Source organism: Podarcis raffonei, chromosome 10 (genome assembly GCF_027172205.1).
Source record: "Podarcis raffonei isolate rPodRaf1 chromosome 10, rPodRaf1.pri, whole genome shotgun sequence".
Classification (NCBI taxonomy): Eukaryota; Metazoa; Chordata; class Lepidosauria; order Squamata; family Lacertidae; genus Podarcis; species Podarcis raffonei.
The window spans coordinates 67,936,579-67,951,966 of record NC_070611.1 but is presented as its reverse complement, the minus strand read 5'-3'; the positions used below and the strand labels follow the sequence as shown (position 1 = coordinate 67,951,966).

Sequence of the window (15,388 nt, the reverse complement as noted above, 5' to 3'; positions counted from 1 at the left end):
CTCGGACACTTGATCCTTTTATGCCCACTTTTAATTCCTTTTGCCAATTGTGCAAAGCTTATGCAACTTAAATGTGTGCACGCTGTGAGTTACCTGTAACAGCAAACTAAGGCCATGCAGGTACCATACATTTAAAGCATATTATACTATTCATCAACCGCAGGCAGGCAGGGACCTGCCTATAACATTTGCAGTATTAGGAAACTTATTTCTGCTTAGAAAAAGATTGTTAAGAATAAGTGTTGATGTATAAAGATTGAGGTTTTTAAGTTAAATTGGGTTAATTAAATTGATGGGGCGAATTTAGGAAAAGTATTTTAAGAATAAGTTTTGAAATATAAAGATTGAGGTTTATAAGTTAAAATTGGTTAATTAAAATGAATCAGAGAAAACAAGGTAAAGTGTGGGGACAAAAATTTGCTGAGCTAAAAATTGGAATTGGAATACAAGAAGGGCAGGTGTGGGGAAGTCAAGGAATTTGGATATGGAAAGCAAGTAATGTAAACTTTTTCAATTGTTGCTTTTTCTTTTTCTTTCTTCTCTCTTTTTTCTTTTTTGTCTTTCTTTTTTATTTGTTGAAAATTTCAATAAATATATTTTTTTTTTAAAAAAGGAAACTTATTTCTGCTTTTTTTTAGTTTTACCTGCAGGTGGATCCAGTCTGTACTTATTCTCTTGACACCAACCAACTGGTCGAAGTCTGTAATCCAAGTAAAAGAACCACTGGTCATAGGATTCAGTCTCCTCCAATCCCACATAGCGAAGGCGTAATCTTCCTCCAACATTCTCAAGAACACTAACTATCCAGTATTGAAAGGGACTCTGGGAATCCTGAAGCTCTATTAAGGAATCAACTGTAATGAGGTCTACAGGGTTTTTCCCTCGCAGAGGCTGTTTGAACAGAAGCAAAACTCCTTATTTTAAACTTTATGCGAAGTCTTCTCACGGTAACAGAGACAGCAGAAGATTTATATATTATTATTATTTTCTATATTTTGTGTGTGTGTGTGTGTTTGTGGTTGGATGACGGTTTTTCTTCACCTTTATCCCAGCGGTCTCTCCTTCCTCCTAATTTTAACCCAGTCATACATTCCAAACGCAAAAGAAAAAAACGGAAAAAAACAGGAAGAGAAATTAACTGTGCTTAATGCTCGACAATTATTCGTTTCAAAAACGACTCACCCCCCCCCCATTTTTAAAAAATTATTATTAAAATCCCAGGAATCGGATTACGTGAAAATAAAATAAACGGTCTTAACTGTAGGGAGCTGTGACAAGGAAATGTTTATGGAAAAGGAGTGAGCTTTTAAATGCTCACCTTGCAAAGTCACACATATATTCAGATCCTGGCAACAGAGGCTGGTCCATTTGGAGAAATGGGCCACTGCCAAGCCATCTTCAGTTTGCCCCCAGATATCCCTCACCTGCCCTGTTTTCTTACTTATAAATACTTCAGGGGGTGGCCCTGCCTGAAAACATCCTCCTCCTTTAGTCCCAGTGTTGCACTCGCAGAACTCAGCAGAATGGCGGAGAAGGACAGGGGCAAAACTAGAATGAGCTGGCTCTACTTGCCATCATCTCTGGCGCCACCTACTGTTCACCTCCCAACCTTCCACCCTACCAGTCACCACTGGATTCTGGGTGTTGATTTCTGAATTAAAGGTAAAGGTAAAGGGACCCCCTGACCATTAGGTCCAGTCATGGCCGACTCTGGGGTTGCGGCGCTCATCTCACTTTATTGGCCAAGGGAGCCGGCGTACAGCTTCCAAGTCATGTGGCCAGCAGAACTAAGCCACTTCTGGCGAACCAGAGCAGCACATGGAAACGCTGTTTACCTTCCTGCAAGAGCGGTACTTATTTATCTACTTGCACTTGACGTGTTTTCGAACTGCTAGGTTGGCAGGAGCAGGGACAGAGCAACGGGAGCTCACCCCATCGCGGGGATTCGAACCTTCTGATCGACAAGTCCTAGGCTCTGTGGTTTAACCCACAGCGCCACCCGCGTCCCTGATTTCTGAATTAGATCTGCATTATTATTTTTTTAGGATGAGCTATGTATGGCGTTTAGGGTGTGCGTGTGCATGCACACACGTGCGTGTCAGCAAATGTGAAGAACGAACCAGACATTATTTTCATAGCGTGTTCAGCAAACACACCTGTGTTTTTTGTTTTATAAAAAGGACCAGGTGTGTGTGTTGGAAGGGATTTTTGTAGAGACTGTAGCATGTGGGAAAGAGAGGCTTCATCCTTCACTCCCCAACCACAATCCCAATGAAGTCCTCTAGCATGGCAAGAGCATTATAATAAAAACTTCCATTGGTGCCAATGGCAGTTGTTTTTCTAATAACTAATTTGCTTGTGGGGGTCACTGCAAGTAGTATTGCAACTAGGGAGGGGAGGGACTGGCAAACTGCAGTCCCAATTAACCCCAATCCTATGTGCCTGTTAATTAATTAATTGTATTTTAAAAAACAAAAAAAGGTGGTCACTAAACACGTTGTTAAAGCAGCACCTGGTTCGGCCCTTTACCAAAATAAATAAAATCATTCTTGAAACATAAGCATCCAATCTGCAAAATCTTGAATGTTTTTAACATGACAATTTCCAGATGGCTCGTAAGCATATCCGGGGAATGTTATGACGGGGTGTTTTCGGGGTACAGGACGGGACCTGCCACAACAATGATGCCTGTCCTGCTGGTTTGGGGTTTGCCTGATTAAAACTCTTAGGTGAGGAATGGGGGAAACAGAAGGAGAGCAGGATGTCTATAGATAATAATCAACTGTGCCTTGAGCATCCATTTCTACAGCAAAAGGACCCCGTAAGGAAGCTCTACGGTCTAGACAGCCTTTTTGCTAAACTGATAAGCAGTGATGGTGATAATTGTCATTAAAAAATAATAATATCTGGCACCAGTTACAATTTGCACACACACACCCCTTGCCCAATCCTCACTCCTGACTATTGAGCAAACAATGCAAGAGTGATTATTCTAGCAAGAAAGCCACCAATTCGGATAGCAAACTGTGAAACAGGCCTGGAGCCATAAGTTTTGTAGCGGTGGTGATCGTGGGGAGGAGCTGAAAGTTAGTGCACCTCAAAACCAGCAGAGACTGAAATGCAAGCTGCTTGTTCTGTTAAAATTAAAAGCTATGGAGTATATTAAATACTCCAATAAAATGCAGTTGGGTGTCACTGGGCAGAATAAACACTGGGATTGAGTTGAATTGAGCAGCCAGACAGAATGTACTGCCTGCGTATTTCTCAGGAAAATAAAGAGCTAGAGGCTTTTCTATAAAAAAAAGTGGAATATCCAGGGCTCATTTTACTGAAAGAACACCACAAGGCATCAAGAATATTCATTGCTCCAGCAGTGCATTAGCAAGCCACACACTATGGTGCATGCCCAGATTTGGCACCAAGAATGGAATCATAGAATTGTGGAGCTGGAAGGGACCCCAGCGGTCATCTAGTCCAACCCCCTCCCCCACTGCAATGCAGGAATCACAGCTGGACTGGAGATAACCCTCATCTGGAAAAAACACAACTCAGAACCATCCCACACAAACTCCACACCATTGTGGACACACTGAACCGCACAGCCATAATCTCACAGCTTAATCTCACTGAACTGCAGCCAATTAGGAGATCGTGAAGATAAGAGAAACGCTTTGTTAGATCCATCCTGTTCCAACATCGTATATTTGGTAGCTCAGTCAGTAGAGCATGAGACTCTTAATCCTAGGGTCGTGGGTTTGAGCCCCATGCTGGGCAAAAGATTCCTGCATTGCAGAGGGTTGGACTAGATGACTCTTGTTGTCCCTTCCAACTCTACAATTCTATGATTTCCACCATCAGCACCATTCCCCCAAGAGCAGGGCAGGAGGACCTACAGCACTCTACACCAGGCTTCCTCAAACCGGCCCTCCAGATGTTTTTGGCCTACAACTCCCATGATCCCTAGCTAGCAGGATCAGTGGTCAGGGATGATGGGAATTGTAGTCTCAATTCCCGAGTTTGAGGAAGCCTGCTCGAGATGTTGCTGGACCACAGATCTTACTGAACCTGCTGGCTGGAATTAACAATATCAAGAGGAGAATGTGTTTTCCAGCCCTTTACACCAGGGGCGCTGACTTGGGCCTTATGTTATGGGTCCCCAACGGCGCCCGTGACATAACATGACGTCATTACGTCATGACATCACACTGGCAATGCGCTGGCACTGCAGAGGCCTCACAGGGTCTCAGAGGTTACGTCCAAGACCTCAGAGCGACTTCTGGTTTCTACATCATCTGGGAGGCCGTGTCAGGGCTCCGTGAGGACTTCCAATAGAAACCAGAAGTGACGTCGGAGCCCCGTGTTGTGGGTGCTAAGCACCCATAAAAAAAATTGTAGGTACCCTGGTACCTAGGGCCCCCAAGACCTAGCGCCTATGCCCTACACTAACCAGGTCGATGTCTCTGCGAAGGTCATTACTGTGAAAAGGAATTCCAAACAAGCATAGAATGTCTTGCTTCCATGCGTTGAAAGAAACCCAAATAAGAAACTCTGGATCTGTTTGCCTCCCTCTCCACCGCTCCAATAGCCTAGAATCCGATCACTTAAGAATGTAATTGCACTTAAAAGTTCTGCCTATCTTAGATGACCCACATGCAAACAATCAATGCTTTCCTTCTCACCCTCCGCCTTGCCAGATCTGGGCTAAAAAGCAAGGAGGCGGGAGTCAGTTTTACAGGCTCAAATAATCGTACCACCACAAACACTGTAGCACTCAAGAGGATATATTAACTCAATACATACGCCTTCCAGTAAATTTGCAGGCGCCGTTCGCGAGCCCGTCAAATCACGTATGAGGAACGCCGTCCAGTCCGAATATTTCTCCTTGATAGCTGGGAAAGCAAGGCGAGCACATGATTAGCTAAGGCGACAGATTCTGACCCGTAAAAAGGCTACACCGAAACATAGAGGCAGATTGTACGAGGTAGCTTCCAGACTCTATGACCCATCACAATCTCGGTCCAGTAAACTATGGTTTGCAGGTACCATCCATCCCAAGCCATTTGAGTTTCCATGGTGGAAGAAAGGCAGTAAATCCATGAAAATAAATAAATAAGCAAAAAAGGAGAAAAGGAAAATTCAGCAGTAAAAAGTACCAGTGAGTGTCCCTGGGAAAATTAGTTGTTCCAAGCACTGCATGGATTTAGGTGTGAGCCAGGCATGCATACCCCGAAAAATGTGGACATCCCGTACCCCAGAAAAACATGGACACCCCGTTTTTTATCGTGAGAGAAAGGCGGCCATATTGGGCATCGCGATCTCCCATTATTTCACGCCGCAATTTCTCCCCCACCCCACTAAAAAGTTGTTTTTTCCAGGAGGATATCGCAGTGTGAAATCACGTGAGATCACAGCGCCCAAAATGGCCGCCGTTCTCTCGCAATTACAAAACAGGAAGATGGCATCTGGGAACATGGCTTCTTGGGTTTTTGCCTTCAAGGTGTTGGGAGGGCATGTGCATGAGCACCACACATTGTTGTTGTTTAGTTGTTTAGTCATGTCCAACTCTTCGTGACCCCCTGGACCAGAGCACGCCAGGCACTCCTGTCTTCCACTGCCTCCTGCAGTTTGGTCAAACTCATGCTGTTAGCTTCGAGAACACTGTCCAACCATCTTCTCCTCTGTTGTCTCCTTCGCCTTGTGCCCTCCATCTTTCCCAACATCAGGGTCTTTTCCAGGGAGTCTTCTCTTCTCATGAGGTGGCCAAAGTATTGGAGTCTCAGCTTCAGGATCTGTCCTTCGCACCACACATTACAAGGTTACAAATTGGGATTTGCGAGGTGACAGCAGTTCTCCAAAGGGATTGCGTTAGCAGCAGTGAAAGTGTCGGCCCAAACCGCTGGGATAAGAGGATTTTAAAAAACCAACAAACAACAAGGCTGGATTTATATCCAGGCTCCGACATTAGCAGCTACCAGCAGATGCATCAAGGAAACAGCAGATGACAAAAGGCTGTAAATGTTACCAGCACAGAGAATCAATAGATAGCATCATTTACCGGCTGAAGGGGACCGATTGTATGACAAGGCCTAAACAAAGCAGCAAGATGTAACTGTTACAAATGAGCTATTTAATTAACTTGTCACCCAGCTGGTTCTTCAAGGGGGAAGACACGGGCAAGGGAGCCAGGCCCAGCCGCTAAGATACTCTCGCTCCAACCAGGGAAGAGCATCAGATAATTTAAGGTGGTGGCTGGTGTCCATTGCGACTGGTAGGGCAGAAGAAGGCAGGGAGGTCAGAAACAGGTGGGGCAGGGGCATCAATGGGGCAGGGCAGAGCTGCACCCTTTGCCTGGCTTGCTAGAAGTGCAACAGCAGGAACCATTCATAGGAACATAGAACGGTGGAGTTGGAAGGGACCCGAGGGTCATCTAGTCCAACCCCCTGAAATGCAGGAATCTCAGCTAAAGCATCCATGGCAGACAACCATCCAACCTCTGCTTAAAAACCTCCTAGGAAGGAGAGCCCACCAGCTCCCAAGGAAGGCCGCCCCACTGTCAAACAGCTCTTACTGTCAGAAAGGAATCTCCTTCCATGAGAGATATTTGAAGATGGCTCTCCTGTCTCCTCTCAGTCTCCACTTTTCCAAGCTAAACACACCCAGCTCCCTCAACCATTCCTCACAAGGCATGGTTTCCAGACCCTTGATCGGGGTCAGCATCCTTTTTCAGCAGGGGGCCGGTCCACTGTCCCTCAGACCTTGTGGGGGGCCAGACTATATTTTGAAAAAAATATATGAACGAATTCCTATGCCCCACAAATAACCCAGAGATGCATTTTAAATAAAAGCACACATTCTACTCATGTACAAACACCAGGCAGGCCCCACAAATAACCCAGAGATGCATTTTAAATAAAAGGACACTTTCTACTCATGTAAAAACACGCTGATTCCCGAACCGTCAGTGGGCCGGATTGAGAAGGCAATTGGGCCGCATCCGGCCCCCGGGCCTTAGTTTGCCTACCCCTGCCCTTGATCATCTTGGTCGCCCTCCTCTGCACACTTTCCAGCTCACTGACATCCTTCTTAAATTGTGGGGCCCAGAACCATAGCTGTCAACTTTTCCCTTTTCTTGCGAGGAATCCTATTCGGAATAAGGGAGTTTCCCTTTTAAAAAAGGGGAAAGTTGACAGCTATGCCCAGAACTAGACATGGAATGTGTGACTTATGGGACTGATAATATTGAGATAGATGGACCAATGGTCTGACTCTGTATAAAGGTGACTTTCTATGCCCCTGAGACTCCTTCCCCCCCAATAAAGGCCTGATCTCAGGAAGACGAACTGTTATTTTCTCGGCAGGTTATACTCTGCTCTTGTCCAGGTGTTGCTGGACTACAACTCCCATCATCCCTGACCATTCCTCATGCTGGCTGAAGCTGATGGGAGTTGGAGTCCAACAATGCCTGAAGATTCATGGCTTCTCCAGCCCTCATTTAGGGGAACAAAAATATTCAATCACGTCCCTGCACTTGCACTCAGACCTCTGGGCCCTCTTTGGCTACATGGGGGGCGGGAATGGGGGCCTGCAACATCGGCCCTTCTGATTGGTAGACAGTATGAGGCCTCCAGATTGGCCAGGCATAGTATATAAATATGCAGAATTTCTGCCCTGTTAACAGAGCAGTGCTTTATTCCAGACACACTTTCGGTCTACCAGCGCCTCTGTGATTAAATTCACCTTATCCGGAACATGTGTATTGCTTGTTACGTTTCTGCTTTTATAGCTTCGTGCAAATCTATTTAAACTAAGGGGGTTGTGGAAAATGCAAAGGTGACTGCTCTCATCCCTTGTAAAAGAAAAGAGAAAAAATTAAAATAATAACTAACCGTACAGTATTACACAATGCTATCTTTGAATAGCGTCTCCGGAGGAATTAGCAATTTTATGGCTGTGGAAATAAAGTGCTGCATTAGCTGGAAGGTTCACGCAGATAAATGGGACCTTCTTTTCCCCTAAAGATTTAAGGCTTGCTCTCTGTGTTGCCTCTGAGCCTTGTCTAGTTAGGTTGCTTACTTGTGTGTATCAAAGGTCAATAGTTAAGTTCATTAGAGCAACATTTGCCGCCGGGAAAGAATTTTCGTCGGGGCTTCGAACTTAGCCAAGCCTGATCTTGGCTGCTTGCGGCAGGAAGGAGAAGGAACATTGCCTGCTAGCAGTAATAATAATAATAATAATAATAATAATAATAATAATTTATTATTTATACCCCGCCCATCTGGCTGGGCTTCCCCAGCCACTCTGGGCAGCTTCCAACAAAATATTAAAATACAGTAACGCATCAAACATTAAAAGCTTCCCTAAACAGGGTTGCCTTCAGATGTCTTCTAAATGTCTGGTAGTTGTTTTTCTCTTTGACATCTGGTGGGAGGGCGTTCCACAGGGCGGGCGCCACTACCGAGAAGGCCCTCTGCCCGGTTCCCTGTAACTTGGCTTCTCGTAGCGAGGGAACCGCCAGAAGGCCCTCGGCGCTGGACCTCAGTGTCCGGGCAGAACGATGGAGGAGACGCTCCTTCAGGTATACTGGACCGAGGCCGTTTAGGGCTTTAAAGGTCAGCACCAACATTTTGAATTGTGCTCGGAAACGTACTGAGAGCCAGTGTAGGTCTTTCAAGACCGGTGTTATGTGGTCTCGGCGGCCACTCCCAGTCACCAGTCTAACTGCTGCATTCTGGATTAGTTGTAGTTTCTGGGTCATCTTCAAAGGTAGCCCCACATAGAGCACATTGCAGTAGTCCAAGCGAGAGATAACCAGAGCATGGGTATGAAATGATCATTCCCAACAGCTGCCCTAGGGTGTATGGGTTGTGAGGGGAGGGTAGTACCTCGGGGGGGCATGTCTTGCCCCTGCTGGGGTCATTTGTCCACCTTTGGTCCCTACCTTGCACTTAGCTCTCACCTGTGGCTCCTAGAAGCTGTTAGCATGCAACTACAGCTGCATCCCGGGGATGGCGTTGACTGGCTGGCTAAACCAGGTGAGGGGAGCCGTGAGTTCAGAACTTTGTCTGCATGCGAAGTCAGGCGTCACGCCTGCAGACCTCTTTGTGCCACAGACTTGGTCTGCCAACAAGACTGGTGCCTGAAGCCAACTCCTTGGGCAACGTGCCGTCTCCTATTCTGTGGACAGGTTAAAGGACCCCTGGACGGTTAAGCCCAGTCCAAGGCGACTATGGGGTTGCGGCGCTCATCTCGCTTTCAGGCCGAGGGAGCCAGTGTTTGTCCACAGACAGCTTTCCGGGTTATGTGGCAAGCAGGACTAAGCCACTTCTGGTCCAACGGAACACTGAAAAAAGAGCAGCGCACAGAAACGCTATTTACCTTCCCACCGGAGCGGTACCTATTTATCTACTTGCGCTGGCGTGCTTTCGAACTGCTAGGTTGGCAGGAGCTGGGACAGAGCAACAGAGCTCACCCCGTCATGGGGATTCAAACCACCGACCTTCCGATCGGCAAGCCCAAGAGGCTCAGTGGTTTAGCACCAAGCCAGTGTAGACGTCGCTGAGACAGAAATGCAATCATGTTGGGAATGTGGGCTTGGGAGAGCACATAGCCAAAGATTTATTGGTGCTTCCAGGCCCTAAATAGTTACAAGTTAAGGTATTTTTTGGGGGGTGATAGCCCTTCCCTAGATATCTGATGTGGGTGCATCAGTCTTCAACTCCCTGTTGCCATGTCCTCTATACTTTCTTCAAGCTTGAGATTGTAAGCTGTTTGAGGCAGAGACCTTTATTTCCTTTCCTCATGCCGCGGAGTAGCATTTATTTAGGTAAAGGTAAAGGGACCCCTGAACATTAGGTCCAGTCGTGGCCGACTCTGGGGTTGCGGCGCTCATCTCACTTTATTGGCCAAGGGAGCCGGCGTACAGCTTCTGGGTCATGTGACCAGCATGACTAAGCCACTTCTGGCGAACCAGAGCAGCGCACAGAAACGCCGTTTACCGTCCCGCCGGAGTGGTACCTATTTATCTACTTGCACTTTGACGTGCTTTCGAACTGCTAGGTTGGCAGGAGCAGGGACCGAGCAACAGGAGCTCACCCCATCATGGGGATTCGAACCGCCGACCTTCTGATCGGCAAGCCCTAGGCTCTGTGGTTTAACCCACAGCACCACCCGCATCCCATACCATTTATTTACGTCTGTTAAATAATCCCCCGACTCTCCTCATATTATTGATATGTATGTTGCACCACGCAGGGCGATAGCACAATAAATCCTCTTCATCTCTCTTTGTTTCCTCCCAAAATCAACTTCCCAGCTGTCATAAAGGCGGTGTTGGCGAGTGGATATTTTCATACAGCGCAGGGTCATTTCATTAAAACAGTTTCACTGCCTCCCAGAGCGGCGGTTATTCATTCCGAGCGTCCCATAAATCTGAGCCTCCTTATTTTTTACGACAGGCACCGTCCATCTGTAGCCTGCCATGAAGATGCCGTTTCAAAAAATAAAGGAGTTTTTTCACAGGGAGGAGATTGGCGCACGCAGTGCTCCAAGGGACTGCCAATCGTGTTCATTAAGCGAGTTCAGGCCTGCGCAGGAAGCTGTCAAATGCAGAGTCAGACCAATGGCCCCTCTAGCTCAGTATAGTCTACCACACTTGTGGTTGGGAAAAGGTTGTTGCTTACCCACAGGAAGCGTCGCATCAGTAGCCAATGGAGGGAACAGATCCTAAACCAAAATTGGTGGGCGAAGTTTGCAGCATGGTTAGGACAGCATTGTTGTTTAGTCGTTCAGTCGTGTCCGACTCTTTTTTAACTTTATTGATAAATGCAATACTTACAAAAACAAACCAGAACACTAAACAAACTTATGTTGTTGTTGTTGTTGTTTAGTTGTGTCCGACTCTTCGTGACCCCATGGACCAGAGCACGCCAGGCACTCCTGTCTTCTACTGCCTCCCGCAGTTTGGTCAAACTCATGTTGGTAGCTTCGTGAACACTGTCCAACCATCTCGTCCTCTGCCGTCCCCTTCTCCTTGTGCCCTCCATCTTTCCCAACATCAGGGTCTTTTCCAGAGAGTCTTCTCTTCTCATGAGGTGGCCAAAGTCTTGGAGCCTCAGCTTCAGGATCTGTCCTTCCAGTGAGAACTCAGGGCTGATTTCCTTAAGAATGGAGACGTCTGATCTTCTTGCAGTCCATGGGACTCTCAAGAATCTCCTCCAGCACCAGAATTCAAAAGCATCCATTCTTCGTCTATCAGCCTTCCTTATGGTCCAGCTCTCACTTCCATACATCACTACTGGGAAAACCATAGCTTTAACTATATGGATCTTTGTTGGCAAGGTGATGTCTCTGCTTTTTAAGATGCTGTCTAGGTTTGTCATTGCTTTTCTCCCAAGAAGCAGGCATCTTTTAATTTCATGACTACTGTCACCATCTGCAGTGATCATGGAGCCCTTTCTACCCTACCTTAAAAGGGCACCAGTCACCACTAGGCTCCCATCCAGAGAGTGCAGATTCCCCATCTCAGCTCTGCAATGACAGGGCAGAGGCCTTTCAGTGGTGACACCGCTTTTTGGAATATTCCCTCCAGGAAGCTAGCTCAGCACAAACCCCAATATCTCTTGAGCACCAAGATCTTTTTATTTCCCCGTCTTCATCATTTAATTTATATGCTGCTCCCCCCCCCCAAATGTAAAAATGCTGTTGTTGTCTTTCAGTCAACATGATCTAATCAATATCCTCAGCAGATTCAGCTCACCCCCCCCCCTAATTTTTTAAAAAACCAGCAACTTAGCTTGTGGAAAAACAATTAGATAAACTAATTTTTCCAAGCTTTCCAACCAAAAAAAATATGAAAATAAATCCATATTATTATTATTTAATCTGAAAGAGGAGAAGGGGGCGGAGAGTCCCCAACAAACTTTAAATACAGTACAGCATGCAGAAAGAATCCAATATCAAGCCTGACTGAAGAAGTTGATTAAATTAGTTCAATTTAAAAGCCTAAACAAACCCTGAAGGTGGCTCCTTTGTATCCTGCTAAATCATTTACTACCCGAGAAGAACTGAACGGGCGCAAAATATTCATTCATTAAATCTTCCATAAATTTCCACTCGGTATTTGGCTGCAGCCACAATATTACTTAGAAGTCATTACACGCCGTTCATTTGGCGCCTGCTGTTTGGATGAAGTCCGGGCATTTCACACCACTTCTTGCCTGCTTCACTCGCAAATTATTTGGAAGTTTTTGCAAAGGGCAGTCAAATTTCTTTCGATGAAGCAGGGCTGGGGGCCAGAGCTTAGCGACGGAGCATCTGCCTTGCATGCAGAACGTCCCCAATTCAATCCCCGCCATCTCCAGGCAGGACTGGGAAAAGCTCCCCGTCTGAAACCTTGGAGAGTCGCTGCCAGTCAGAATTGCCAGTACTGAGGTAGATAGACCAATGGTCTTAACTGGTAGAAGGAAGTTTCCTATGTTCCTCTGGTTGTTTCACAAGAAGCTCATAAGCTATGGCAAGCAAATGTACTGTACCACTGTACAGAGGAAAAACCTGCTTATTTTGCAGGTTAACAGCCTTCTTAAATTGTGACGCTCAGAACTGGACAGAGTATTCCAGGTGGGGCCTGACCAAGACAGAATACAGTGGTACCTCAGCTTAAGTACTTAATTCATTCTGGAGGTCCGTTCTTAACCTGAAACTGTTATTAACCTGAAGCACCACTTTAGCTAATGGGGCCTCCTGCTGCCGCCGCGCCGCCGCAGCACGATTTCTGTTCTTATCCTGAAGCAAAGTTCTTAACCCGAGGTACTATTTCTGGGTTAGCGGAGTCTGTAACCTGAAGCATATGAAACCTGGAGCGTCTGTAACCAGAGGTACCACTGTAGAGTGGTCCACAGTGGCTGCCAGAGATTCTCCGGGGGGGCGGGGGTGGTAGGAGGGCGCATTTCCGGCCCTATCTGAAAATGCCAGGATTTGAACCTGGGACCTTTCTGCCTCCTCTGCAGCACCTGGGTTTTGGACTCCAACTCCCATCAACCCCAGCCAGAACACCTAATGGGAGTCCAAAAGATCTAGGCTGCAGATAGATGGTACTCCGAGGTTATTTAGCAAATGCGTCATATGGTGTCGGGCAACGCATCACATCAACATAAACTAGGCACAATTCAGCATCTCCGTGAAGCCTCCAGCTGCAAACCAGTCATTACAGCACTCAATAAAAACTCTTCCCTTTTGACCCAAGCGGATCATGATTCACTTGCCTCTGTGAATCCCTTCTCCCCTCCTTGCCAAAAATGAATTACAAACCACACTGTAAAAGCAGAGTTGGGGAAGGGGGGGGCGGCTAATGCACACGCACACACATACTGTCTCCATGTGAATTTCCTGGATTCACGGCTAGCTCAATTTTCAGATTCGTTTTCTTTTTTTCAGTATGTCTGTATGTGCTCGCATGAGATAAGTTTCAGGAAAGGAGGACAGAAGTTGACCTGAGAGCTCATGCACAGGTGCTGGCAAAAGATTGCTACATGCACAGCTATTTATCTTTATTCATTCATTCATTTTCCATTCGGTCTTTCCTCCCGAAGGAGGGCAGGGAGTCAAACACAACCATAATAAAACAGTTTTTAAAACATTGCCATTTTTTATTTTGGAGGGGGTAAACATTATTTGGCTGGAGAAACGGATCACAGAATTCGGCTAAGCTTAATTTTGAAGGACAACTGTGTTTTGGTTGACATATAGTTTCTGAAAGTGCAAAATTGATAGAGCCGCCGACTGTACTGGCTACAGTTTAGTTTCCGGTCCAAGTCAAAGTGCTGGTTTTGACCTGTAAAGACCTAAATGGCTCAGGATCACAATACCTCAAGGACCACCTCTTTGCATATGAACCTACCCGGACCCTGAGATCATCATTTGAGGCCCTTCTTTGTGTGCCTCCTCCTTGAAAGGTCCAGAGGGTGGCAACACGAGAGCGGGGTCTTCTCTGCAGTGGCTCCCCGTCTGTGGAATGCTGTCCCCAGGGAAGTTCGCCTGGTGCCTTCATTATACACCTTTAGGCGCCAGGCAAAAACATTCCTTTTTAACCAGGCATTTGGTTGACCTGATCAACACCCTATACCCTTTAAAATGTGGCTCTTTTGAGGAGGGGGATGTTATTGGGTTATTGTTTTTATTTTGATTTTATATATTGTGATCTTTTTTGTGAATCGCCCTGAGACCTCTGGGTATAAAAAGTAAAGGGACCCTGACCGTTAGGTCCAGTCGCGGACGACTCTGGGATTGCGGTGCTCATCTCGCTTTATTGGCCAAGGGGGTCGGTGTTCAGCTTCCGGGTCATGTGGCCAGCATGACTAAACTTCTTCTGGCGAACCAGAGCAGCGCACGGAAACGCCGTTTACCTTCCCGCCAGAGGGATACCTATTTATCTACTTACACTTTGACGTGCTTTCAAATTGCTAGGTTGGCAGGAGCAGGGACCAAGCAACGGGAGCTCACCCCGTCACAGGGATTTGAACTGCTGACCTTCTGATCAGCAAGCCCTAGGCTCTGTGCTTTAGACCACAGCGCCACCCACGTCCCTCTGGGTATAGGGCGGTATATACCTCTGGGTATAGGGCAGTATATACCATATTTTTCACTCCATAAGACGCACCAGACCACAAGACGCACCTAGTTTTTGGAGGAGGAAAACAAGAAAAAAATATTCTGAATCTCAGAAGCCAGAACAGCAAGAGGGATCGCTGTGCAGTGAAAGCAGCAATCCCTCTTGCTGTTCTGGCTTCTGGGATAGCTGCACAGCCTGCATTCGCTCCATAAGACGCACACACAGTTTCCCTTACTTTTTAGGAGGGAAAAAGTGAGTCTTATAGAGCAAAAAATACGGTAAATTGAATAAATGAATGAATCAATCAAATTTCTCCTCCACCCCTCCAGCAAGTCTAAGCTATGGCCCTTCTACACTGAAGTTATTTTTGCGGTGCCAGATCGTTTCAGCCCGACGTAGCTTGCCAATGATCAAAATCTGCAGGTAGAGCAAAGGCACAATGCATCCCTAGAATACCAAGCAGAAGATCTTGGCCAACGTCGCCGTATCAAGATGCCAGACTTACCATTGGGAGGCATGAGAACTTTGTTGTTCTGGGTGCACCAACCCACAGGGTGGAGATCGGCTGTCATGACGTCGCACCAGAAATCAGCTCTGCGGTCGTCTTCGTAGCCGCAGTAACGCAGCAGCAAGAGCTGTCCGCATGTGGTGATGATGGTTGCCACCCAGTAGGTCTCTGGGTTGTGTTTGTTGGCCACCTCTAGCTTCATGCCGGGTTGGAAACTGCTCTGGAGGCTGACTTCCACCTTCCCAAAAAGGAGAAAGAAACAGGGTTGCTTTGGC

The 15,388-nt window shown here is 46.6% G+C and overlaps 1 protein-coding gene across 4 annotated transcripts in view; it reads right to left on the bottom strand.

Annotated features, from left to right (window-relative positions):
* Positions 1–15,388, bottom strand: part of SFMBT2 (Scm like with four mbt domains 2) — a 74,095-nt gene that overhangs the window by 39,958 nt on the left and 18,749 nt on the right. For all 4 annotated transcript variants that reach the window (XM_053407176.1, XM_053407177.1, XM_053407175.1 and 1 more), the window contains 3 exons: positions 15,111–15,351; positions 4,801–4,889; positions 645–891 (listed from right to left, as the gene is read on the bottom strand). In XM_053407176.1, coding sequence (XP_053263151.1) covers positions 645–891; positions 4,801–4,889; positions 15,111–15,351 — 577 coding nt within the window. The remainder of the gene's footprint in view (positions 1–644; positions 892–4,800; positions 4,890–15,110; positions 15,352–15,388) is intronic.